At 43.7% G+C, this 27,033-nt stretch overlaps 2 protein-coding genes across 2 annotated transcripts; both read left to right on the top strand.

The window, feature by feature from the left end:
- Positions 1 to 218: 218 nt before the first annotated feature.
- prkcg (protein kinase C, gamma) lies at positions 219 to 13,336 on the top strand (the record flags this gene model as incomplete). Its single annotated transcript, XM_079274595.1, has 16 exons — positions 219 to 460; positions 2,960 to 2,991; positions 3,106 to 3,188; positions 4,022 to 4,133; positions 4,869 to 4,997; positions 5,103 to 5,259; positions 5,637 to 5,838; positions 6,309 to 6,506; positions 8,185 to 8,358; positions 8,675 to 8,766; positions 9,251 to 9,313; positions 9,482 to 9,620; positions 10,614 to 10,694; positions 10,874 to 10,981; positions 11,920 to 12,060; positions 12,853 to 13,336. 16 exons carry the CDS (start codon positions 219 to 221, stop codon positions 13,012 to 13,014), a joined length of 2,115 nt encoding a protein of 704 aa, XP_079130721.1. The 3' UTR covers positions 13,015 to 13,336.
- A 3,500-nt stretch (positions 13,337 to 16,836) lies between these two features.
- Positions 16,837 to 25,627, top strand: cacng7b (calcium channel, voltage-dependent, gamma subunit 7b; the record flags this gene model as incomplete). The annotated part of the gene is made up of 6 exons (XM_079274858.1): positions 16,837 to 16,871; positions 20,567 to 20,762; positions 21,182 to 21,268; positions 21,985 to 22,125; positions 24,354 to 24,499; positions 25,178 to 25,627. The coding sequence occupies exons 2-6, from the start codon at positions 20,567 to 20,569 to the stop codon at positions 25,625 to 25,627; spliced, it is 1,020 nt and encodes a 339-aa protein (XP_079130984.1). The 5' UTR covers positions 16,837 to 16,871.
- Between the last annotated feature and the right edge of the window lie 1,406 nt (positions 25,628 to 27,033).

The following is a 27,033-nucleotide window of genomic DNA, read 5'->3' as shown; positions in this document are numbered from 1 at the left end:
GCCATTGTTACAACTCCTGTTGCTACCATGACCCATTACACTTTCCATCCCCCCTCCTCCTGCTCCTCCTCCCTGTCCTTGCTTCCTCCCCTCCCTCCCCCATGCTCAAGGTCTTTCGCCTGTCCAACTCTACTGACTCTACCCTCCTGACACTCTGACACTCATCCATTCCCCCTATCCCTCCCTCTCTCCTCTTTCTACTGTATCCTTCAGGCATCATGTCCACCCCGGTCTCCCCTCCCCCCTCCCTCTCCCTCTTGACACTGGCCTCCCCAACATCAGGAACCTCCCCCGGTGCCTCCCCGCTGCCCTCGCTCCTCTCCCCTCCGGCCAGGGTGCCTGTGTTCCAGAGGAAGGGAGCGCTCAAACACAAGAGGATTGTTGAGGTGAAAGACCACCAGTTCACAGCCCGCTTCTTCAAACAGCCCACCTTCTGCAGCCACTGCACCGACTTCATCTGGTAACACACACACACACACACACACACACACACACACACACACACGCACACAGCTGCACGTTTACACAGAAACCAACCCGGCAGTTCATAAGCCGCCTTCTCAGGCATCCCACTACTCCATCAGATTTTCTCTGCACTCCTCTCTTAAACCAGATGCAGCTGCCTGCTGGAGAAACAGCCTACCACACTGACCTGATCTGATCACACATCCTCACCTCCACACTGCAGCCCACACAGTGCAGCAGTTACTTAAGGAGCTTCATTACACACATGCAGACACACGTATACACACAAGACAGATTGCCATTATGACGTTTATGCCGGTATGAATGCTTGCTGAAAGAGCAACAGTACATGCAGGCATGCACAAACACACTCAGGCAGCGGTGTAGGAGATATTATTTAGATCTTAAAGGGGAACTCTTTCGTATACCACTTCTATGAAGATGGGCGACTCAAAGATCAAAACAAGAATTGGTTTTCAGAAAGCATTAGAAAGTCCTGCATTCAAAAATGACTGTTAAAGTGCACATTTATTTTAAGCAATGAAATGGACTTGGGTATCAACAGAACTAATTTGAAAATCAGTGTAATGCAGTGTTCAATTTGTAATGCGTTTATAAATAAGTAGTATGTTGTTGCAGTTGCTCCAGGAGATACTAGATACACAGTAACTATTTTATAAACTGCTGGAGTTTACACTCATCACTGTCCAGTAAAAACCACGTACCTCCAAATGTGGTGTTTTTGGTATTTTTAAGATAAACTGAAGGATTTAGTGCTTTTTATGAGTTTAGAAAAGTCTCTCATTTCTTAAGCTTGATGAACCATTTGATAATGATGGGAAAAATCATGACAAAAAATATAAAATGAGAAGAAAAAAAATGCAGCGTTGCGAAGCTGTGCTCAAAAAAAGTGCTGTTTTGTTCATGAAAAGTTGATGTTTTCGAGATACAAGGTTTTCACAGGACAGGGATCATACGTCTTTTCCCCATCTTCAACGATTTACAGCTTATATGTGAAGAAAAAGATATTGTGTGTGTGTTTGTGCGTGCGTGAGTGAGTGCGTGCGTGCGTGCATGTGTGTGTGTGTGTGTTTGGACATATGGTGGTATGTAGGATGCAGGGCGGTGCATATGCCAGCAGCCTCTGGGAAGCTTTCAGGACATTTCTCCAACTGCTACTGTCTTGGCCGCAGTAGCAGCACTTAGTTCAGGGTGAAACATCGTTCCCTTCACACAGGATGTCAGCGCAGCAGCTCTCGACCTCGGTGTCGTAGCCCCTGGGGGCTATTGATAGATTAATTAAAGACTTAGAAACGACAGTTTAAATGTAAATATGTGGTATATGAATTAAGTCAGGCTCTAAAAGGGTTATACCATGTATGGCTCATGGAGTCTAAAAAGGTAAAAGTGTCACACGTCAGTGTGTGTTTGGAGTCACTGACCTGCTGTTCTCAACGGTCATAAATCAAACTGATCAAAGGACAGATCCAACGGGCCTTTTTTACAGCAGATGTTTTGACTTGTTTTCGTAGAAGCACTGGTGTTACAACAGTAATGATAGATATATTCTATTTAAACTACTGTGACATTTCAACATGTCTTCAGTGAAAATGCCGATTGCATAGACAAGGTCCAACCCCCTTGAAGTCGTTTTACAGGGTTTCTCTAACGTTTTAAATTCCAACATTTTATTTAATTGCATAAGTCATTCAATGCATCGTTAAACTTAAAATGCAGTCAATTTCCTGTGATGTCTGGCCAGCAAGCAACACTGTCGATCCTCTCCACATCTATCTTTGGACCTCTAATGCTCTCTGCTGGTCAGAAAGCAGAACTGGCCTTATACACTGAGACTGCTGCAGACAGAGACTTCTGTTGAACGCGATCAAGGATCAGATTACCCTCTGAATCCCCATCTTTAATTATTACCCAGGCAGATGGTGAACTGATTTTAGATCAGTGATTATGGTCAGTTTCCTATGAACCCCATGGGCCTCTCCAGCATGATTGTGGAGAAGCTCTCGGCGGTGTCTTGTTCGTCTTGATTCACAGCAGGCAACCTGCTGAGTGGACACTTTAGTCAATCAATGGCTTTAATTATTCAATTAAAGCTCTAAGGAGACACTGGAAACTAGCCAACACCGTAGTTCTGGAAACAGGAGAATTGTGTTTGTATATCCGTGTGTGTGTGTGTATGTGTGACATTGATTGACACCACTTGACCTGGTCAGCAGTGTGGCTTAGAGAAGGAAGACACCCAAACTTCACACACAATGGCTTTGTTTATCAAGTCGGTGGCCTCTAACACAGTGTTGTTTGTTTTTTGACGAGTCTCAACTTATGCCTGCATGTCTGTTGGAACAGAATAATGCAGCAGCGCTATCTCTGTCTCGGCAGTGTAATCTACACTCCGCTGGCTGGGAAATATTTTTATTTTACAGAAGTGTAGAGAAGATTGTATTTGTGTCTTAATCCATGTGCCTTCTTCACTCAGGGGCATCGGCAAACAGGGATTCCAATGTCAAGGTAAAGATAAACCCAGTGTTCTTGCCTTTTTCTGCAGTATATAATCTTCTCACACGATGTTCCCAGTGTGACCGATTTTATTTTTTAGGATATTATTCTCTGTGTTTCCTCCAGTTTGCAGTTTCGTGGTTCACAAAAGATGTCACGAGTTTGTGACCTTCACTTGTCCTGGCTCTGTGGCGGGCCCCAAACCAGATGTGAGCAGATGTGCTATTGCTTTCACTTTCCTTTCACTTTCTTGCTTTCTGTTTCTAGTCAAGGTTTAGCACCTCATCATCATATTAGCCATCTGCTCGGTGCCGGGAACACGTGTGCATGACTCATCTGTCAATCCATGCATCCTTCACATCAGACACATCCTACAAGGCTAGAGATGCAGCGAGTTGGCGATAGAGAGTGGAGGAGAGACGCGGGTGGAGGGGCTGATAAGAGAGAGAGAATTAGAGAGGGGAGAGAGCGACTGACTGCTCAGTCTTCCTTTCTGTGGTATTTTGAGGATTTCAGGGAGATTTGTCTCCATGTTTTTTCTTCATGCCAGCTATATAAACTGCCTCAGAAATCAGGTCAAGGGGAACATGTGTGTGACTGGGTGGGGAAAAAAAGGAAAAGAGAGTGACAGGAACACACACAGAGGAGAAGCAGGGTGACGGTGTTTTCAGAGGGAAAAGATTTTTGGAGAAGGTGGTGTGTGGAGAGTGGTGGCGGTGGGGTCTGATGAGCTGTGGAGAGATAAAAATGATTCATCCCTCTCTGCACAGTATATATATACACACACACACACACACACACACAGCCTTGCCTAGATGCACTCTCATTTATATGTCCTCTCCCAGTGGAGAAATGTAATTGGTTTGTCCATGAATACCCCACTCAACATCTCTCCACTAATCATACTCGTGCGTTTATGTGTGTAAATGTGTGTGTGTGTGTGTGTGTGTGTGTGTGTGTGTGTGTTCACAGTTTCCTCCATGGTCACGCTGTGTGTGTAAGTGTGTGTTTTCAATGCAGGTTTCTTTCTGTTGCGTTTCAGGACCTGAAGACTCAACACTTGTTTAAGGTCCACACTTACTCCAGTCCTACCTTCTGCGACCACTGTGGCTCGCTGCTGTACGGACTCATACACCAGGGCATGCAATGTGGCTGTGAGTTTCTCCACACAAAACAGTGCTATAAATCTCTGTGTGTAAGATAAGAATCCGTTTACACATGCACACCATGGGACTTACCTCTCTGCTGGGGAAATAAAGCTTGTCCCGACAAAATCAGCCTTCAAAATTGAGAGTTGACTTTGTTAAGTATATGTCTGGGGTGTTTTGGGAAATGCACTTATTCACTTTTTTGCAAAGAATTAGATTAAGAGATTGGCCAGCAGCAGAGACTCCAGGAAGTGACTATGCCTGGCTAAGAAAGAGTCAAACAACCCCCTGTAAAATGAACTCCTCAGTTTTGTACCCACGAAACAAATGAGATATAACGTGTTATTTAGTGAGCTTTAGAGTTACAAATTGTGTGACCTTAAGACAGAGTCAGACGAGCGCTCATCCCCTTTTTTCAGTCTTTATGCTGAGCTAAGCAGTTGCTGGCTGGAGACTTATAATTACAGGTAAGACATGACAGTTGTATTAATCTGATCTAGCTCTTGACTAAAAAGTGAATAAGTGTCAATGCAGTCAAAGCAATATCCTAAGGGAACAGCAACAAGACGTGTGTGTATAGAAAAAATATATGTATATATTTGCATTTTGTGTTTATTTGGCAGTCGGTGTGATACATTTTATATTTTTTTGAACTTGCTATTTATCTAATTACCTTTTTTGTCACCGAAGCGTGTGCCTGTTGAAACTTGTGTACCGGTATGTGTATCTTTCTAACTCTAGGTTGTGACATGAACGTCCATCGACGGTGTGAGACCAGTGTTCCCAGTCTCTGTGGCCAAGACCACACCGAGAAAAGAGGTAGGATCCACCTGACCATCAGAGGAGAGCAGGAGGATGTCTTTGTCACAGGTTAGAAGACCAGCTGGAACACGGGTGCTAAAACAAATAGGAGGATTACACAGGTAATGAAGGATTTCTCTCTCTGCGCTTTCTATTATTCTTCTTTCTCTTCAGTGCGGGAGGCTCGTAATCTGATGCCCATGGATCCAAACGGCCTGTCAGACCCGTACGTCAAACTGAAATTGATTCCAGACCCAAAGAGCCACAGCAAACAGAAAACCAAGACCGTCCGCTCAACACTCAATCCCATCTGGAATGAGAGTTTCACCTTGTGAGTCCTTGTGAACTTTAATCCAAAGTGGAAAATGTACTCAGTTCTGGGGCAAAATGTGCTTTAGGTCAAATAAAATGTCCTCGAACTTGCAATTACTGAGTCACAATAAGGACCCTGAAAGACAAAGATTAGATGGTTGATGTTCCCTTAGTAATGTATATGCAGCTTATTTTACATCACCAGTGTTAATATCCCATGATTTACTATCTTTACTTTTGCAGTTTTCAGTAGAATTAAGATATTTGGAAATTGCCTTTGAAATCTGGAAAAATTCAAAAAGGTGAAAGAAAATGAAAAACATAAATGCCTTTGTGCGTTTTTGTTTTGCTTCCACAGTGAGCTAACTCTTTGAGTTTCTGTGTTCGTCTCTCCAGCTCAGTGCACGGTCACCAGTGGGACAGGCGTCTGTCTGTGGAGGTGTGGGACTGGGACCGCACGTCTAGGAACGATTTCATGGGAGCGCTGTCATTCGGAGTGAGTGAGATCTTCAGGCGTCCTATCAGCGGCTGGTTCAAACTGCTGGCCCAAGACGAGGGGGAGTACTACAACATCCCCGTGCCAGACGCAGACCTGGAGGTAGGAAATGTACTTCGAAAAAGCCGTCAGTCGGGTACTCATGTTGACCAAAACTCCACAAGGGGGATATGTACACGTGTATTCACCATATGGGATTGGTTTTTACCATGCTGATGACCATTCATCCCAAAGCCTTGGCCTTCATCAGCTTATAATTACCTACATCTAATAAACAACAGCTGCCACTGCTCACACTGGGTCATGATCTTGAACTGGCCCTACCTATTATATCTGAGATAAAAAGCGAGGAAGATTTCTGCCTTGTTGTAGCTAACTAATTAGATGATAGATTAGATATGGTCCACTCCCTCCTTGTTACACTCTGTCTCCACCAGGGTGCAGGATTGTTCTGCCTGACTATAATCTCAAGCTGGGGGCAGGAAGGAGTTTGGTTTGTTTTTTTGTGTGTGTGTCTGTGCTGGACTGCATCCAACCATTCATCTCACAACCTTCCCACTCTGATTCTCCAGGAGCCTCAGCCAGACGGCAGAACACCGTCTCTGCCTCAAGCGCTACCTGCCGCGCTGTCTGAACCGTTCCCAGCGGCTCTGTCCCCGACCCCTTTACCATCCTGCCCACCAGTCCACACCCCCGGCCCCGCCAAAGTCAAAGTGGGCATCCTCGACTTCAACTTCCTCATGGTGCTGGGTAAAGGCAGCTTTGGCAAGGTAAACGCAGCAAATGTCATCTTCTCTGCCTTCTGATCCAACATTTCTTTGAAGAAAAAGCCCTTTCTTACTTCCATGCTCGTTGTCTCTCCTACTACTGCCAAATGATTCATTTAACCCGTGGCTTCTTTTGTGTTGTCAGCAGTCGTGAGCTCTGGCTGGCTGGCTTCCCACATGCCACACAGTCCTCCTGGAGGTGTTCATTTCAAGGGAGCCTCTGCTCTCCATTCTCTCTATAATTCCCCAGTAGATGAGGCATAATGAAGAGAGCAGCGTTTTGAGTCCTTCCTCCTCCTCTGAAATCCCCCCTGTGCTGTTTCATAACTGTCAGAGGAGAGTCTACGGAGGACAGGAGAAATAGACTCAACTTATGTAAGATGTGAGAAAAAAAACACCCATGAAAGGAGAGACAGACCCCGGGGCGCCTGAGTGAGGAAAAGTGAGACGGAGACAGACCAAGATAGAGAGGAAGAGGGGAGGATTACTGTTCTTTGGAAAGTGACAAAATGACCAAGAGGAAGTGAGATAACAAGAGGCGGAAAGAGGGAAAAGTACATGATTGCGTTAGCAACATTCTGCTGATGTTCTGGAGGGTGATGAGTCCCATTTTCATGGGAGTTAGTTTGAGAACACGGGGCAGAGCAGGAGACGAGATCACAGAGGACCGGAGGATTTCTCTCAGACTCGCAGTTCATCAATGGCACTGCACACACACACACACGTAGACGTGTAGTCACAATGATTTCTGAAAATGACACCATGTCATTTTCTCTACTTTTCACCACTATAGAGTCAGATCCTCTATCCCCACCAGTGACCGTTACAGCACAGCGCTGCAGGCTGGCCAGACAATTTTAAACAGTGTTGTCAGCACTTTTCCAGTGATCCTGACCATATCTTTCCCATGAACCACAGTAAAACCTGGGTCATGTGGCTCCCTTTCTAGAAAATTAAAGCATCATTCGCTTTCAGAGCAAACCACTAGCAGCCAATTTTACAGGGGTGAGAAAATAGTCTGAATATGTTTTTAATGTCTGATAAAAACACGAGAGCCGCTTCACTTTTTCGTTTATGACATGAACGTGACTTGAAATCTTCAGGCATAGAACAGCTTTAATTCAACATTCCTTCAGAGGAGGTGTAAATGTGCACAGTACTGAATTTACTGAAGCATCTGTCTATATAATGTGATAACCTTTTTTTTTCTCTTGCGCTACTTAATTTTTTTTACCAGTATATTCATTTTTTAATACTGGCCACTTCATGCAAGTCCTGGCTTAGCACAACACTTTATTTACTGCACACAATATTGCAAATGTGCCTCAAAAGCACATCATTTTTATTAAAACAGCTGAACTAGTTTTGTCCTAACTAGAGCACCATGTCACTCATAACACAATGACCTAAAAAATGTCAGGACTGGCAGCATTACAGTACATGCATGATTCTATCCAGAGAGGTGAAGCTTGAATGAGAGATGCATTCAAGACTTTAATGCGCAGACTCCGGGAAGAATCTTTGAAAAAGTGAATTTTGTGTTAAAAAAGGCTCTTTTTAGCTGTTGTCTATGAATAAACATTGTGTTCAGCAGGTTGAGGACGCACAGCAGCTGCTTTAACATTATTGGGATACCTTTGTTGTTACAGTAACTTGCTCTCCTCTCCCTGTCTGTGTTCAGGTGCTTCTGGCAGAGGAGCGAGGCAGCGAGCGTCTGTTCGCCGTAAAAGTGTTGAAGAAAGACGTTCTCTTCCAGGACGAGGACGCAGAGAGCGCTCTGGTGGAGAGGAGGGTTCTGGCGCTTTCCTCTCGCCCTCACTTCCTCACGTCTCTCTACTGCGCCTTCCAGACTGAGGTGTGTGTAGGTCTGTGTGTGTGTGTGTGTGTGTTGAGGGTATACGGGGTCCTCAATGAACCACATTAAATCGTCCATAAACCTGCCTGACATTTGGCTGTGTAGTCCTCCCTGGAGTTGTTTCAATAAAGGCTGCCTGGAATTTTAAATTAATTAATTAAATAATTAGTTTGCTTTCATTAATAAGGTCCTTGGTCCTGGAGGGGGTTTTAACAGATTGCTTTTTTAAATTTGGACAAGAGGTGATTATGTATGCGGCGAGTGTGTATATTCATGTGTGTGTGTGTGTGTGTGTGGGTATGTTTTGTTTTTGCAGGACCGTCTGTATTATGTGATGGAATACGTCAACGGAGGAGACCTGATGTTTCACATTCAGATAGTCGGCAAGTTCAAAGAGCCTCACGCAGCGTATGTAGTCAAACAGCTCCTTTCTTTCACCTTAAATCACGGTCTTCATCGACAGCGTCTCATTTCCTGCATATCTTCTGTCCTCTGTTCCTTTACATACACACTCCTCTCTTAGCTTTGTTCATTATACCTGGTGACTCATAGAAAGTCATCAACTGACGTACCGACCCTCTTCTCTTTCCCCCGACTTTCTCCTCCCACTAATCTCATCTTTTTTTATCTACATTGTGCCTCCTCCTGGCTGCTCATCTCATCAATAATCTTTGATCAATCATCTAAAAGTAATTATTACCATGTTGCGCATTTCCAGCTCTCTTTCTTCATCTGCCTGCCTTTCATCTACTTGGTTTCTTTCCCTTTCATCACCCTCTTGAGCTCCCTTCTCTCTCTCCTCGTTGAAAACCGTGGCTATTTTTCTGAAAGATAAAGCAACCAGTAGTGAGCCCCCCCCCCCCCCCCCCCTCCTCCTCCTCTCTGCCTGCAGGTTTTATGCAGCGGAGATAGCGGTCGGCCTCTTCTTCCTCCACAGCAATGGCATCATCTACAGGTAGAGCAGTGGGCTGCTCATTTAACATGGCCTGGTTTGGCACTGTCACTGCTCTGCAGTGCAGCACACAGATTCAGATTCATCATGTCTTGTGTAGCTGATGGCTGTTATAAAGATGTTATCTGTCAAAATGATTCATACCTGTGTGATCTGTTTCCTCTTTCTCAGGGATCTAAAGCTGGATAACGTGCTGCTCGACAGCGAGGGCCACATAAAGATAGCTGACTTCGGGATGTGCAGGGAGGGCATGTTGGAGGGCGACACCACGCGCACCTTCTGTGGCACCCCGGACTACATCGCCCCTGAGGTACACCGACCCCTGCTCTCGCATCGTGGTCCAGACTAACTCCTGAACTCTCCTCATTTGTTCCTTAGATCCGTCATTTCCCCTGGTCCCCCCCCCCCCCCCGTCTTCCCCTCTTCGTTTGCTTGACCTGTTTTGCATTGCTGCAAGACGGCGAGTTGCTTCGCTGCAGCTCCTCTCATCTCCTTCATCCTTTCTGACCTTGTCAGCATTTTTGAATAATTAACTTCACATGATTCAATTAGCAGGGGTGTGTGCTTGTGCTGTGAGAACATTGCATAGAAATAATGATTGTCCTTCAGAGACCTTGTGTTACCAGTTTTCCTTTCTCTTCCTGCAATGAACTTAAGGTGATTAACTCCCTTGAGAGTAACACAAACCCCTGAAAACGAATCTCAAAGGGATTTCATCGATGATGATGCAAATTTCAGCCTGAGAACAGCAGCGGTGGTTTTTCTTGACACCCTTTTCAAATGCTAAATATCATACTTGTATGCTGTATCATGTTTACCTTACATGGTACAGCTTGCTTGGTTAATGGACTTGGAAGACAGGCCCAGTAGAGAGAGGGAGAAGATGTGACTGTTGTGCACCTCTTTGATATTGTAAACCTTGCTATGGTACCCCTGGGTATTGACTCTGTTATGTAAACACCCATTGATTCTCCTGCATCTGCCATTTTGGAAGAGATACAATATATTTCCCCAGGGGCTGGGAATTGTTCCCTTGTGCGGCGCCCCAACACACACACAAATCCAAAGTCATGTGTTGATTATTTCTGAGCTCATTCATACATTTACCCTCCCTAATGCCATACTTTCCTCTCTCTCTCTCTGCTTTTCTTTCCGGCTGTGTCTGATAGCTGCACATCATCTGAGCAGCCGACTGCTACAACTGCGCTTTCTCTCACTCTCCCCGTCTTCTTCTTACTTCCTTATCTCTCCACTGCCATTCTTGCCTTTTTATCTCCTCTCCTGTTCTCTCCATCCTTTTCAGATTGTGGCATATCAGCCCTATGACAAAGCAGTAGACTGGTGGTCCTATGGAGTACTGCTGTATGAAATGCTGGCAGGACAGGTAACACTCGGCTTAATCCTAACAACAGAGCCGTGTGCACAGACACTTCAGCCTCCAGTGCTTGTCCTTTGTAATCACTTCGAAAGACTTTCAAGAGAACTTTGATTTCAATATATTTGCTTTCAATTTGCCCACAGGTTAACTCTCTTCTTCCTTCTTCCTCTGTCTTTTCCTTCCAGCCACCATTTGATGGTGTTGACGAGGAGGAGCTGTTTCAGTCCATCATGGAGCAGAGTGTGGTATACCCAAAAAGTCTCACTCGTGAAGCGGTCTCTATCTGCAAGGGAGTAAGCCAACATTCTTCTGACTCGTATACCTTTTAGCACAAAGACAGTTGAGACAATTGCAAATGTAACTCAGAAAATATGACTTCCTCCTATATTTCAAAAAATATATTTAAATAAATACAGCAAAGGTTAACCATGCACATTTTTGACTGCTTAAAGTAATAGTGCAACATTTTAGGAAATGTGCTCATTTGCTGTCTTGGTGAGAGTCAGATGAGCAGATACTCATATCTGAGCCATAGCAGCCATTAGCTTAGCTTAGCTTAAAGACTGGAAACAGGGGGAGGAGCCAGACTGTCTGAATGTAAAACAGGCTCACGAATGAACACATTGAATCTTGTTTGTTTAATATGTACAGAACATGGGTGGTTTTGCAGAGGGGTTTTGTGCCAGACTACTTCTTTGCCAGGTGCAGTGACTTTCTGAAGATTTGTTGCCATAAAATAATAGAAACATAAACCCCCTTAAAACCACAAATAGTCAATTTTACACTCACTTTTTTGTACGGATTAAACAAACAAGAGAAAACATTGTTAAGAAGTGAGCTTTAGATGCTCTTGTAGGCAAATTGAGTTACCTTCGGAACGAGCCAGGCTAGCTGTTTCCCTGTGTTTCCTGTGTTTATGATAAGCTAAGCTAACAGGCTGCTGGCTATAGCTTTATATTTAGCTGCAGGCTATAGTGGTATTAATCTTCTCATTTCACTCTCAGCTTGAAAGCGAATACCACACTTTCAATATGCATGCATATGTAAATCAGACAAATTAAATTACTTGATAGAACATTTAAAATGCATTTTAACAACATTTAAAGCTTACCATGTAGATTGTTGACCAAGAAAAGCAGAGCATATGTGATTCATCTGAATCCCATGGTTACCACAATATTTTTCTTTTCTTATTCCACTCTTTCCCTTCTCTCCTTCGCTCTTTCCCAAGCTCCTGACGAAGCACCCAGCCAAGCGTCTGGGTGGAGGAGAGGATGCAGAGACAGAAATCAGGGAGCATCCGTTCTTCCGTTGGATTGACTGGGACCGTCTGGAGAGACTGGAGATCCAGGCGCCCTTCAAACCCAGAACTGTCAGTTGAACAGAATACAGACTCTACAGACTTTTCTTTCTTTCATTGTTTCGTTCTTTCATGTCACTCTCTTCCTTCCACTTTCTCTCCATCGCTCCGAGGACACTTTTAGGGAATTGTAGCTTTCTTCCATCTGTCTCCTCTCTCTCAAGCTCCCACGCTTTCCCTCATTTCCCCGCGTGCTTCCTCGCTCAGCCGTCCTCATTGTGTTGGCCATTCTTCCCCTCTTCTTCTCTCAGTTCAAATGGCCGTGCCCCCCCCCCCCCCCTCTCTTCCCAATTCCCTTCTCTTTTCTCTCTTTCATCACCTTTGCTAGTTCCTAGAGATGGGCTTTCAGCGCTCGGGAACAGATAGTCCAGTCATAACAGACAGGACCCCCTGACCTTGGGGTCCTGCATACTCCTCCTATATGTAAATTGTCTGTCATCATTAGCCCTCCACATGCCAATTTTTGGCCCCGCTGGCCAAGAGTGAGGTGTGCCGTGAGTGAGCTGAGTATGCTCAGAGGTTAGAAGCCAGGCCCATTAGCCAAATGATATTCATATCATCCAGCAGAGCGACTGTCAAGGAGCAGCAACGGAGACGTGAGCAGCTTTCTTCCTACTGTAGGTGTGGCACAGAGCTCCTTAGAGAGAAAACGAGGGTGTGGGTGAGAAAAAGAGATACGTAGGTAGAGTCTTTTTATAATTATGGGTTGTTGTTTTTTCCGAAGGAAGATAACGATGTGTATACAATCAGTATTAATCACAAATGTGTGAACATGCAGGCTAATCTTCTCCTCTTCTTCATCAGGGTGGAAGACAAGGAGAAAACTTCGACAACTTCTTCACAGCAGCTCCGTCAGCGCTCACTCCCTCTGACCCGGATATACTAGCAGTCATCAACCCGGAAGACTTCCAGGGCTTCACCTTCCAAAACCCAGACTTTGCCCCCTCGCCACTCACGGCTGTTTAAAAATGGCTTCCAAACCTGCTCCAACAACCCCTCCAAGTGTACCCAAACTACCCTGTTCAACCACATTATAGTAGTTTTATAACAAAGAATTTGAACATGAGAACTAGCGGCGAGTATTAAAGACAGGTCTCATCACCAAATTCTGACGTTTACAAGAAAATGCCAAGACACCTTTCTATTCATGCACTCTCTTTCATGTATGCATTATGTCTTGATAGTCACAGAATATGTTGCAGCAATGCAAACAAAGCCAGTATTATACTGTAGATTTACATCTTCGAGTTTTTTGCAAGACATCCTTTAACTTGATAAACGAGTACTGTAGTATGAACCTGAGAAATGCATGCAGTGTTTTTAGAATGAGTTGCTCTGACACACTAGATTTATGTAGCTGTAGATTTTCCACGAAAATATACATGTGTAACTTTAAAAACCAATTCATCTCAAACTTTTCCCATTACTTGGATTGAAGTCGTCTGGTGATGTGAGAATTTTACAAAACAATTACAAGTACACAATTACACTCTATTTGTGTGTAAGTGTTGACACTTTGACTATGATGCAAACTGAGCCAGTATACTTTTTTTGTTGTTTATTTAGACTGGCATCCTGTGGAAGAGCTCGGTCAGACCTCTGAGTTTAACGTCACACCGGTGACCTCAGATGACCCACTGATATGCTGAAACAACGCAGCCATTTGACAGTTAATGCAGGCTGCAGTGCCCCCCCCCCCCCCCCCATTTCATGCCCACTCTGCCTAACTCTATTATCACTGCCACAATTCGGCCTGCATAATTTTTTATTCACATAATTGTTTTCTCTATTATTCTTCACCACGCTTTGGTCCTATCTGCTTTGCAATATAGAATATCTGTGCTCCTTAATGTCATCCTACAACTACACTGAATTATGTATATGCAGTCTTTGAAAATATGACTTTTAATAATGTTTTCAGGATGCTTATACAGTTACAAGTATTATTTTTGTGATGTAAACCGTAAAGCTTTTTGACATGTTATGATGTACCCGCAGCATTGATTAGGTGTAATTAAAAGTGAGCCTCACTTGGACTGTTCAATACATGGAAAAACGTCATTAAACCATCTGAGCAGGGCAGGTGGCTGCAAACGTACAGTTTAATAATCCCATTCCAGTGCTCTTATCTCACAAACCAGCTGGTTATTTCACACAGAAATCTGTTTTCTTTAAATCACCTTCATGAATTTCTTTTTACATTCCATGTCAGCATAATGATAATGAAAACGATCTCTCATCCAAAGGAGCAACATCTTGCAGTTTTGCTTTAAGTGCACATGTGTGTCCATTTAAAAGTGACCAAGTGTAAAAGGTCAGAGCAGTTCATCTGATGCCTTAGCTCAGTTTGAGTTGAGGTCAAATGTCACAATACTTCAATACGATAGACAAAACAACCAATAACACGATAGATCATTTATTTGTCTGTCAGTTGAGTTAACTTCTGTTTTTTTCTGCTGGAAAAAGAACATCAAAATAAACGTGCTGAAAAAATCATGCAACGAGAACAAGTGAAGTGTTTCATTCTGTTGGCTGCTGAGAAACAAACATGCACAGCCTCTCGCTTTGTCTCCTCCTCACGCCTCTCTGTCACGCTCGTTTCCTCACTTTCACACATACACTCAAAAGTGCAATCTCAAGCATGTGCACGCACACACATACACACTCGCACAGAGAAGATGCTGACCCCTCTATTTACTGTGATACTGTAGTTGTCGAACCAGCAAAACCACCTCTCAGGCATCTCACTTTCTCTCCCTCCTCCTCTTCTGAAGCAGCCTCACGCTCCCACCTCCTCCCCCCTCCAACCCCTCCAGCATCATGATGGGACTGATATCCCCATAGAGATCTGAGTATTAACAAGTTGACCTTCACATTAAAATCTCATCAACTTCCCATCTCCCTCTCTATCTGCACTTCATCCTTCTTCTCTGTTTGTCTTCTCTGTCAGTACTGCACTGTACATGCTTTAATGCATTGTTTTATGTCATTTTCTTTAAATCATATTCTCAGAATTCATTATTGTTGCTGTCATCTCTTTGATACACCCCCTGAGCCCCGCGGTTGTCCTTTGATACGATATCGTGTCTTATCTTGTCCTGGTCTCTGCTTCAATATTATGACATGTTTTACAGTTATTTATGATCTAATAATGGTGTTCAGGCAGTGAACGTGTGAATTTTCTCACATTTTGATTTTACAATTTTCAAAACATTGCATCCTGCTTGTTCAGATAAAACGCAGCTTGACGTTCTTTGTATTGCTGTAGCTCTAAAACATGTCGCTAATCTTGTGAAGAAATGTGACTTTTATGTTTTGATTTGTATTCATTCCTGTGAAAACATTGATGTTGATATCTTTTATGGGACTATTTTATCGTCGAATGTGTTTCTAACCTACAATACAGTGGTGAAGGACTTTCACTCTTAAATAAGGTATTTAAAACAAAAACAAACATGGAATGCCACTTTAGTGAAAAGATAAATCCTCCTCAGTGTATTTCATGTGCACCTGATGTCGACTGCCTGATCTTGAACTCCTCACCGCAGCCTTTACTCCAACCTTGACAGTATCTCTCTTCATGCAACTGAACCTCCAGCGCTCTGCAGCCGGAGTTGTGTGTGCAGTCCATCATTCACTGTCACTTTGACATGATATCATCCCTCCTCTTCACTGCTGCCTCCTCTTCCTCTCTCTGCTCTCTTTCTATCTTGCCTCAATCTCTCATACTCACCCCCACCTCCCTCTCTCTCTCTATCTCTCTCCCTCGCTCATGCCCTGAGGTCAGAGTGTGCTGTAGACTATTGATATCGTTACTAAAAATGTAGGATTCCTCCACAAGCCAGCTAAAAATAGACCAAGGGACATGGACCACAGGAGACATGGGGGATGAAGAAAGAGAGGGCGAGGTTACTTGTGAAGTGTAGTATCGTCATTATGTGAGGTGAAATTAAAGTGTTGAATGAACCACATCTACATCTAGTAGGTGATCTACTGTGTTTTCCACTTATATTTGACACAAAATGCTGTAAATCTGCAAGATTCTGTAAATTGTATTAAGTTTGCATAGAATTGAAATTGAATGTTGCTTTAGTGACATGATCATAATTAAGCACAGTGCTGTCAAAGCATGTCGTGAGCCAACAAGGTTTACAATGTAAGTAAAATAATCATGATAAAATATAATATGTATAAGAAAAATGTAAGAAAACGGCAAAATACTCAGTCAAACTTTAGCACCTTGTAAGAAGTGAGTGAAATGTTGTCGATAACAGATGACTGATAATAAGAGAAAATGACAAAGGTAAGAAATAAAAAAGAATCAGAAAAACCAATAAAATGTATTGTCCTATTGTTTTTACTGGAACATAACATTATGCAACGGCGTTACTGTGTAGCAGCCTATCATGAAGAAAAACAGAAACAAATCACAAAAAAATGATATAAATGATTGGATGAGAAATAGTAGTTTATCACGACCTCCTCCTCCTCTCTCTCTCTCTCTCTCGCTCTCTCTCTCTCGCTCTCGCTCTCTCTCGCGCACTCACTCACTCACTATCTCACTCACTATCTCACCCCTTCTCTCTCTCTCCAACACTTCTCTCCCTCCTGCTCCCGCTATGTCTCTTTTGTAGCCAAAGTAGCTCGCTGAACCAATCCACCGCAGTGCCTGGGACAGATTGGGTGAAAGAGAGAGTTCGGGATTTGGAGGATGGGTCAATGGGCTTAAGCGAAAACACATAAAAGAGAGAGAACAAAATCCACCAAGCCTCCCTGGTGTGAGGTTTCTTGGCTACTGACGTGTGCGCACGACTCGTGGCAGGGTGAGTATTTTTCTCCCCTTTTTTTAAATAAGACAGTTGTGTGTTTCTTGACTGTAATTGTGACGATGACGCCTTTTTTTAACCTGACTCAGTCATTTGAAATGTATGCGTGTCTATTATTGTGTGATGACAGCAGCGGTAAAAAAAAGAAAAAAAGAAACGCAGCATTCATAACCTGTCCTCGCGTGTCGTGTAAGCGTAAAGACACATCTTCTTTTGAGATATCACAGTCAGGCCAAATGTCACCTGCATGTTTTTTATTTTTGTTTCACCAATTCCATCCCAATTTTGTGCGCGAGTCGCTCACATGTTCCCTGCTCACATGTTCCCTGCTCTGTGTTTATCATCTCCAAACTCCGCGTGTGAGTGTGTGACAGTAAGGGGGGGGGGGGGGGGGGGGGGTCTAAACAATCTTATGCGCACATCGCTGCCTTGGTCAGCCCTGCACTGGGTACAGATCCCGCTTTACATACATGTCGTTTTTCAGAAGATCTGGTGTTGAACTGTCTGCTCGGCGCCGTGAAAATGGTGCGAGTTTCACCGGAGTGTGGCTGCGCAGCTGAAATGCTCCGAGGAATCCTGAGCAAACCCACCCATTGAGTCACGATATCTACGTTTAGTCGTCATGAAGTCATTTATTTTTCCACTGAGTTCCTCCTCTCGGGCTGATTTTTTTTGAGACGCTGCACAGTCAAGGTTGGTTAGTTTAGCACAGGTGTAGGCGCATCCCCGTCGTGCGCGTCCATGATGGGTATTCCTTCCATTTTTTGGGCCAAGGTCTTTCCCTGTGCTATCCTATATCCTACATGTACTCCTGCTGTGCTGTTCCCGCCTTAAGGACTCTCTCTCTCTCTCTCTCTCTCTCTCTCTCTCTCTCTCTCTCTCTCTCTCTCTCTCTCTCTCTCTCTCTAGTTTCGTCCTCCTCTCTCTGCTGCTTTCTTCTCTTCAGCACGTCTCCATATATTTTCCTCTTGCCCATCACTCCCTCTTTCTCTGTCTTTCTTTCCTGTGAGGCTTAGAGGTGCTGTCAGTCTGTAGATTGTGACAGATTGGAGAGAATTAAACCTTTTGTCCCCTTGTGGCTCCTATCTAACCAATTCAATTGGCTCATTACTTTCTGGGTGAGGGAGCTGAGGGGCCTGTCTCAGAGCGCTAAAATGGGATCGTTATCACAAATCTAACAGTGAATTTTTTTTCCTTTCAATCTTAACTGTACAAAGCTGCAACAGCCCTTTAGAGGATTTTTTTCTTGGGGGGTGATGTGGGCTCAATACATTGGCGGTGAAGTGGTGACTTTTTTTCCCTCTTATTTGTGTCCAAATCCATGATGAACCAGCAAGATGTATTCCATATGTTTTCTGTTTGACGGTGCAGTCTATGAGAGAGATAAGGGTGCTGTCCGTGGTGCTGAACAAGTCTGGAAGAGCCACTCCGGCACATCCACTCTGCTGGGTTGCAACTCCAATTGATTCTCACTCATTCCTGACCACTTTGGCACAACTGCTGGAAGGTTGTTCATTCCCACTCCTTTCTGCTCGTCAAATGTCAGCAGCAGCAGTGACCACTTTGTCATATGATTCACAACCTCTGATTAAAGGAGAAAAAATAAGGAAATAAAGAAACTTTGGTGGGAAACTTAGGAGTTCATTCAAATCCTGCCAGTTGTAAATCGTGTCACTTTGCTATTGATTTTCTATCTTTAATTCGTCCTGTTTGTGCGACTGGATGGATTCTTAGCGGTTGGTCATCCTTTTCCCCCTGAAATCTGTCCGTACCATCAGTAACTCACTCTCTGCTTCTCTTAGCCTCAACATGCCCAAACGTGTCATTTCTCAGAGGATTTCTCTGCTGCGTATACCCTTTACCACCAGCTCTGTTGTTAACAAAAGAAGCTCTATTCATCCCCGGTGCTGCATAGAAACTGAAGCAACTATAGTGGTCACGTCTCACACAATGGCCGTCCAGATAAGATGAGGCCAAGCTTAATCTTTAAGAGTCTATTCCCCAGCAGCATGACTGTATCTATTATAACTCTGATGTTTAAAGACTCAAAGGGTTGACGTACAAAGAAAGACCAGAAGAAGAATAAAGTGGTTCTCATGTTCAAGTCATTCATTTGGCATTCATTCATCAAAGCGCTCTTCGGTGCCTGATGATTGGTCAATGTTGAATTAATTAGTTGGCTGAAACATGATGTACTTTTACCATACTTTGGTACGCAAATGGTTCACTCCACAAGACAGTGACGAGTGTCTGTTCGACTAAATGTTATGTGTGTAATAATACACAGATGTGGATTTATAGAGAATGATACAAGAAGCAACAAAAAGGAAGCTGGTCATCTGCAGCAATGTGAGCATTTTTATTTGTGACAATCAAACAGGCAGGGCCACAAATATGCAAAAAAAAACAGCTCAGCACAACTGTGATATGCGGAGGAAAAGCTCAAACACACATCTTTTCAAACCTTGAACCAACAGCCGTGTTCCATCAGCAGAAGAACATGCCTGTCCTCACTCCCGTCAGCTACTGTAAGAACAAGATGGTGAAGCCTGAGTAGTTACAAACTGGACAAGAGAGGAGTGAAAAAACATTTCCTGTTACAACAAATATCAATTATTTTTTGACAGTATGCTCCGTTCTAGTCACTGTGTACTTAAGTGTGTACTTAAGTGTACTTTAATGGCCTGTACAGATACAGTGAGATACAGTGTGAAACAACAGCACACATTCAGCAACTGAGAGATGCTACCATTGTGGGTCAAGCTCCTCCTGAAAGAACTAAAGGTGGTCCTATAGTTTTAGTTAGTAGTGTCTAATGTAATAAGATAAGTTGGATAAGTAAAAATAAAAGGATTCAAACATATTGTAAAATCTAGTATATGATCCAGAGATAGAACAAACTGTAAATTAGAACAAAAGAGAAAGACAAAGTCTGAAAATAATCAAAACAAGAGCGAATCTAACCCCCTAAGCATGAGGTCAGCTGCATAACAGTAATGATCCTGCCAGTGTATCACATAATGTGTTGAATAAGTAAGCAAAATGAGGGTGATTACAGTAAACACCAGCCCCGCTCTGTGTTTTCCACATACATTTGTTCTCCATTATTTGTCAAGCTGATGATACTGAACTGCGCTCCAAATTAAGCAGAGGATTTTGTCTAAACAATCACACACACACACACACACACACACACACACACACACACAAACACAAATGCACAGAAACTCACAAATGCATACAGACAGCATGCTCAATGGATTTGCAGTGAAGTCCTTCCCAGTCGGCCAGGACTAAGTCACAGAAAGACCATGTTTGAGTCACACAGGACCTCTCCTCCCTCTCCTGATCTGTGTGCGTGTGTTTACTATCCATCTCTCCGTTTTTATAAAGTCCTCTCCTAAGTTCAGTGGGTCACCGTGAAGTCATCATCTGTTGCATTGGCTCCTCTCTGACCTTTAACCGGATTGGTTGCCACGCATGTGTCACTAACTCATCTTTAGCAATACCAGAGCGAGACAGGAAGATAGCCAGTAGCTGTTTGCACGTGTGCGCGTCAAATGTCCGTCTCAGTGTTTCCCTCCTTTTAAATTACCTCCCGCCACGCCCTCCGCCCCCCCGTGCAAATGTACCTACATTAGTCTCCACAGTTTTGTCATCTAATTCCTCCTCTCACTCGTTCCGCCCTCCAGATGAGTTCGTGCAGCAGCCGTGCGCTGACTATCCTGTCTACAGTGTTCGGAGCCTGCGGGCTGCTTCTGGTGGGGGTGGCCGTGTCCACAGACTACTGGCTGATCATGGTGGAGGGCATCATCCTGCAGCAGAACCAGAGCATGGAGGTGAAGATGGCGCTGCATTCAGGCCTCTGGAGAGTTTGCTTCGTGGCTGGTAGGTATATGCAACAACATATTCAAATAAAAAGAATTAAAGGATGACTGTGTAGAAGACAGATACTTGTGTGCACGGATACACCAAAACACACACACACACACACACACAACCATCCAAACAATGCTGCTACGTGTGTGTGTGCATATGTCCACATTATCTCAGTGACAAACACACAGAAACAGATAAATCAGCCGAGTGAGAGAGCAGCAAGGGGAGAAAAGAGAGAAAGCGAGCTTCTGGCCTCCAGAATCATATAGCTGTCACAAAACATGATCGTTACCTGTGAGCAGGACTGCAGAGACCCAGAGATGTTTCTTTATTTTTCTGGCTTTTGTTTTGCTTCCTCATGCATCACTGACTTTGAAAGCAAACCCCAAAATGTTCCTCTTTGTTTGTGTGTGTGTGTTTCCTCTCAGGAGCGGAAAACGGGAGATGTGTTGCATCGGAGTACTTCACTGAACCCGATATAGAGATCACCACTGAAAACACTGCGAATATCCTCAGTGAGTAAAACATACAACAGCCCAGAGACTTTACACGTTATCTTCTGTTTGAGAGTAACTGCAGAGTCCCCCTACTGATTGATCGTGGATACTGAAATTTGAACGTAATATTCGAGTTTTTGTTTTATATCACAGTAAAGTGATTGTCTTTGGTCAGACAAAATAAGATCTTTAAAGACTTCATCTTGGACTCTGGGAAAATAACTGTTAGTTGCAGCCTTTCTAACAGTAATCAGATGAACTTCATTAAAGTGATTTAACGGGTGATTTAACGGGTTAAAGTTAAATAAAATGTAAATTGTGATCTTTGATCCAGAAAATATTATTATTATGGTTATTATTATTGTTATTATGACTGTTATTTTTAACTGTTTTTGAATATTTACAACCATTTTCATATTTATGGAGCAACATTTTCCATCATAACTCTGTTTCCCATCGTTAAAAAGCAATTAGACACTTTAAAGAAATGTGTTCATACCAAAAGTAAAAAGCAGACCACTGTAAGAAAGGAATGCTGTTTCCAATCTCCCCTTTTTAGTGATGAATGTCATGGCATCTTCACTTCACTGAGCATACTTAATATCCTAGATTCTACCGCCTCTGATTGTCTTAATACTTTATCAGCTCCAGAGACATCATCATCCACCTCTCTCAGCAGTTTAAGGACACATTACATCAGCTTTGTTTGACACGGTGACCTCTCCTCCCTACAGAGATGGTGCGGACAGCCACGCCCTTCCCGATGGTGTCGCTGCTTTTCGTCTTCACTGCCTTCGTCATCAGTAACATCGGACACATCCGGCCTCAGCGCACCATCCTGGCCTTTGTGTCTGGCATCTTCTTCATCCTCTCAGGTGGGAACCATTACTCATCTCCCGCTTGTCACCACACCTTCACTCAGTGATTGATTACAGCAGCCTGGCGTGTCCTGTGTCACACGCGGACGCGCTCCATCACGGCTCTATTTTTAGTGTCTGATGCAGGTGTGTAGGCTGTCATCAGAAAAGGTGACTAGATTAGCTTCCTGCTCTTCTGACTTTGGAATTAAACAGGCTTTAAGAGAGGAATTATGAATTTTTGGATTACTCTCAAGGATTGTCAAAATCCTGAACATACACGCGATATTCCCACAGTACCATGAGCAGCTCTCTCATCTTTATGTCCTGCATTAGTGTAATTAACCTTGTTGAACAGCAGGTGGCTCTAATGCTCCCGTTTCTTGTCCTCTGTGTGTAAAGACTGCCGGGTGCCAAATTGGAGCTCATGTTCTTTGAAGGCTGTTTCACTTGACATGTTTGAGCAGGAAGCAGCGCTGCAGAGCTTAGAGGAGCATCAAACGGGAGCTGCAGCAACGGCTCCTGACTTTGCCGCGGCGGGGACTTGCTGATAAAGGGTGTAGCAGAATAATAGGTTTTATGTAACCGGCGTTATGTCATGTTTATAGCCTGTGCTGGAAGTGTCGCAGTGCTTTTTGATAATAGGGTGACAATAAGGGGCAAGTGTATCAAATTGCTTTTCAGCGGTTAGATATTCTGCTGCACTGAGCCTCTCTCTCACTGCCTTCCTCCTGCCTTCCCTACTCACCCCTCCTCCCTCAGCCTCCCCCCTTCTCTCATTCACCCAGCCTCTCAGCTCTCAGTTTTCAAAGCTTTTTCTGCTCAGTCGCTATCCTTCCTCTCATACTTACTCCTTCATTCAGATTGTATCCCTCAGTAGTCTTAGTCACTGTGGATGTTGTGGTGTTGGTGGACTTCTGAGAGATGTGAGACTATTCTGCTGGCATCACTGACACGGTGTTTGGTAAATATTGTAGTTCGGGTCGGTCGTGTTCTGAGTGATATTACAGAATTCCGAGCAAGAAGCCCCAGCTGTTCGAGCATAGAGGTTGATATTTCTCTCTTACCCAACAGACATCTTGCATATGCATTTGTACATGTAGACTATAATCTATTTCTTCTTTCTTTTTGTCTCACACATGCACACCCTTTGGTTTCCTTTATCTCCTAAGTGTGCACGTGCACATCCGTGTTTCCCCCAATTTTGATGCTGTTACTTATTTAGGTAAAGATGTACTTCCACTGCAGGATTACCAGCAGCATGGTTTCTGCATATTCTGTGGTTTTCAATTTTAAATTGACAACACAGCCTCTCAAACGAGGCGTTTACTGTGAAGGGCATAGCTTGACAGCGGGTGGTACATTTTAATCTTGCAGGGAAGGCTAAAAGTACTCATTTTGCTGCTTACAGCATGCAGCTTTCGTTGAATATTGATGATTTGATGTTGGCCATATGTTGTATCTCATGCATTTAACATTTCTAAGATTGTTCTTGGAGGAAGGGGTTTTAATGTTGTATATGTTGCTTCTGGCTGAAAAGGGTCACTGAAAGCTTATTCTGGTTTTCCATACGATGCTTAGAGTCCTCTAACGCAAGTTTACAGTGGATGCTGAATGTAGCCGCTAAATGGTATTACAACTGTGTCAAGACACTTTTGTTTGTTTTTACGTACTTTCAGTGTTTATCCCTCTCTTTTTTTAAACATATCTTCATTGTGATTTTCAAAAAGGACCAAATTATAAACGTACAAGCTCAGTCAGTAATCAAAATATGAGAATTAAATTAAAGGTACTTTGTTCTCAGGATAAGTAAAGGAAATACATTTGTTTAGTTTAAATGGAAATCTGCAGGCATCACTGTTACCTAGAAATTACATTTCAATGAAATTACAATCAGAATGTCGAACTTAAATTTGTAATATATATTTTTTATGTTTTCCATTGATATTATTTCCATTGCTTTGTTTCCATGAGGCATTTCTCTCTAAAGGTCATTGATCTGTATCTGTCATTATGATACACTCTGGTCTCTCTGCCCTCTATTTTGTAATGTAACATATTGGAGGCAAATTTCTTGGTCTGGTCACTTCACATCCCATCGCTCTCTCTCGCTCTTTCTGTCTCCTAAACCCTCGCCACACTACTGCAGCTGTCTGGATCGCCATATAATGACCTCCTCGCTCTCTCTTGTATCTGACTCTCTGGCTCTCTCTGACTCGCTGTCATTGTTAATGTGATGTGTGCAGGCCTCAGTCTGGTGGTGGGCCTGGTACTCTACATCTCCAGTATTAATGATGAGGTGATGAACCGGCCCAGGGAGCCCGAGCAGTTCTTCAACTACCACTATGGCTGGTCCTTCGCCTTCGCTGCCTCTTCCTTCTTACTCAAAGAGGTCGGTCTGGGCTGTGTGTGTGTGTGTGTGTGTGTGTGTGTCTGTGTGTTTGTGTTTTTGTTCGTGGGAAGAAATATGTGAAAGAGAGTGAGAGAGTGTGAGTTCTAAGTGTTGCATGCTGAGTTTAAGAAGGTAAGATGATTACAATGCTGTAGATATGGTGAGGCATCGATGGTTTGTGTGTGTTCATGTGTGCATCCATGCGTGGAGAGATATCATGTGAATCCTCTGCTCACCCCCCCCCTCCCCCTCCCCCACTCTCCTCCTGCCTATTTCCCATCATCAGCAGCAGCACTGCTCTTAATGTGGTGCAGTGGACACTAACCTCCTCCCCTCTTCTCTCTCCTTTCTCCCCATCTGTTCTCCACACTCATGTCTCCCCCTTTCACCTTTCTTTTCCTTTCAATCTGTTATATATGAGCTTAAATGAATTTAAAGCGTACCTCATCTTTCTAAATCAAAGGCTGATACTTTCACCTCTTTACTTTAATACATTCCTTTTAACACTTCTGCTCTATCAGTCACTTTTCATTTAATTTCCCCAGCCATCACTTGTTACTACTTCTTTGAAAATGTGCTCTGAACTCAGTTTAGTTACGCAGCTCAGTCCCTCTCTCCCTGTGGCATCTTATCACCCCCCTCATCTCATCCCGCTTATTTTCTCACTCGCTGTCTCAGGGGGCCGGGGTGATGTCAGTCTATCTGTTTATGAAGCGCTACGCCGAGGAAGAGATGTACCGCCCCCACCCTGCACTCTACCGCCCCCGCCTGTCCGAGAGCAGCGACTACAGCGGCCAATTCCTCCACCCAGAATCATCCTGGCCTCCGCCGGAGCGAGGCCGCAGCACCTCCGAAGCCTCCAGCGACATCTCCATCCAGCTCAACCAGGCTCCCCCGGTGCCCCCCAAAAGCAGCCTCCAAGGGCAGGGCAGCCCGCCTTCTGGGTCTTCTTCCGCAGGGAGCTACCAAATGCCCCCGCAGTCTGCTGGCTACCCCACCACACACACCCTCACCAGGTCGCACGCCTCACATCCCCAAGGCCAAGCTCTTCCCATGGCCATGCCTCCGATGCCCATGCCTCCGCCGCACTATCACACTCACATGCACATGAGCGCCTCCCCCTGTTAGGAAGAGGGAGCACGAGGGAGGGAAGGAGAGACACTGACTCCTCATAATCACGTATACTGTACATTTAGATGTGGATGAGAGTAAATACTGAGTTTGGAGCAGAGATCATGTGAGATTAAGTGGAGAGAGGTGATCAGACATAATAAAATGTAGCGTTTGAACCTATAATGAACCAAGGACAAAGGAGGTGTTGGAGATTTAACAGGATTGTGGAGATATGCCAGAAAGTGCAATGGGCAGGGGGGGGGAAATAAAAACAAGAGTTGATTGCTAAAGAAAAAGAGGAATTCAGTTTGTCATGATGGAAAGAGGTACAAAAAGTGATTCCTAGAAAGACTTTAGAGGTTAGGTTTAGTGACAGAGGAGATATAGGGGAGGGAGAGCGAGGCAGGGAGAGCGAGGGGCTGCGGTATAATGCGAAGATACTGCAGTGCTGCAGGACATTTGTATGCATTTGGAAATGTACAATGCAAAACACTGATCACAGAGACTGAGGATGCACATCGTTTTTATACATACTTAATTCATAAAAATACACAGACTACGTACCTTTTTACCAAACGGTAAATATAAATTTCTTACATCATCAATCCAGTTTCAGAACTCACAATGTCAACGTATTATGATTATTATTATTATTAATAATTAAAAAGTATTAGGTAACAATAGAGTAGTTCTGAAATAAGAACACGACATGTGAATGCTGTTAATCTTTGTAAAAAAAAAAACTGACAGAAGTGGACTATGTTCTGAAATATCATAAGGAGAAATCTACTTTATGTTTTACATGTTTGATTAAGATACCAATTTCTAAATTTCTTGTACATAAAATTGCACATGAGGACTTCTATCTAGCTGTTGTAGATTATGAATGAAGCTTTGGCACAAGTCACATTAAGAAAATGTCTGACTCATTCTGCTTTGGATGAAGACTCTGCAACAGGCGCACTGCAACCAACGAGGCAGCGATGGTTGGAAGGAGGACCCACCCAACACTGATGTGGCGGTCTGATGCCCTCTTCTGGCCACTGTTCAGCACTGACCCTGGATCAGATCGGGCCCAGGTCACTACTTTTTCATGCACTCTTCCTTCGTCACTGATCTGCACTGTGTGTCAGTTGATGGTGCAGCACAGATGTGTTGGACTGGAGCTGTCACGGTGAATGGCAGGTGCAACAAGACATGCCATTTTGAACTGCACATGGAGCAAGATTTATGCTTTTTTCATTTATTTATTTTTTTAAAAATGTTTTATTGAAAGACACGAGACAATATTAAGACAATACATAGACATAACAACAAGAGGATGACAAGAACAGTGGGATAAAAGCCAGCAAATATCATATAGTCAGTGTGTGTGTATGTGTGCGCGTGTGTGTGTGAGAATGTCCTTGAGCCTTTCGAGA

Source organism: Melanostigma gelatinosum, assembly GCF_949748355.1.
Source record: "Melanostigma gelatinosum genome assembly, chromosome: 9".
Lineage (NCBI taxonomy): Eukaryota > Metazoa > Chordata > Actinopteri > Perciformes > Zoarcidae > Melanostigma > Melanostigma gelatinosum.
Note: the sequence above shows the minus strand (reverse complement) of the source record. Positions and strands in the feature narration are given on the sequence as shown.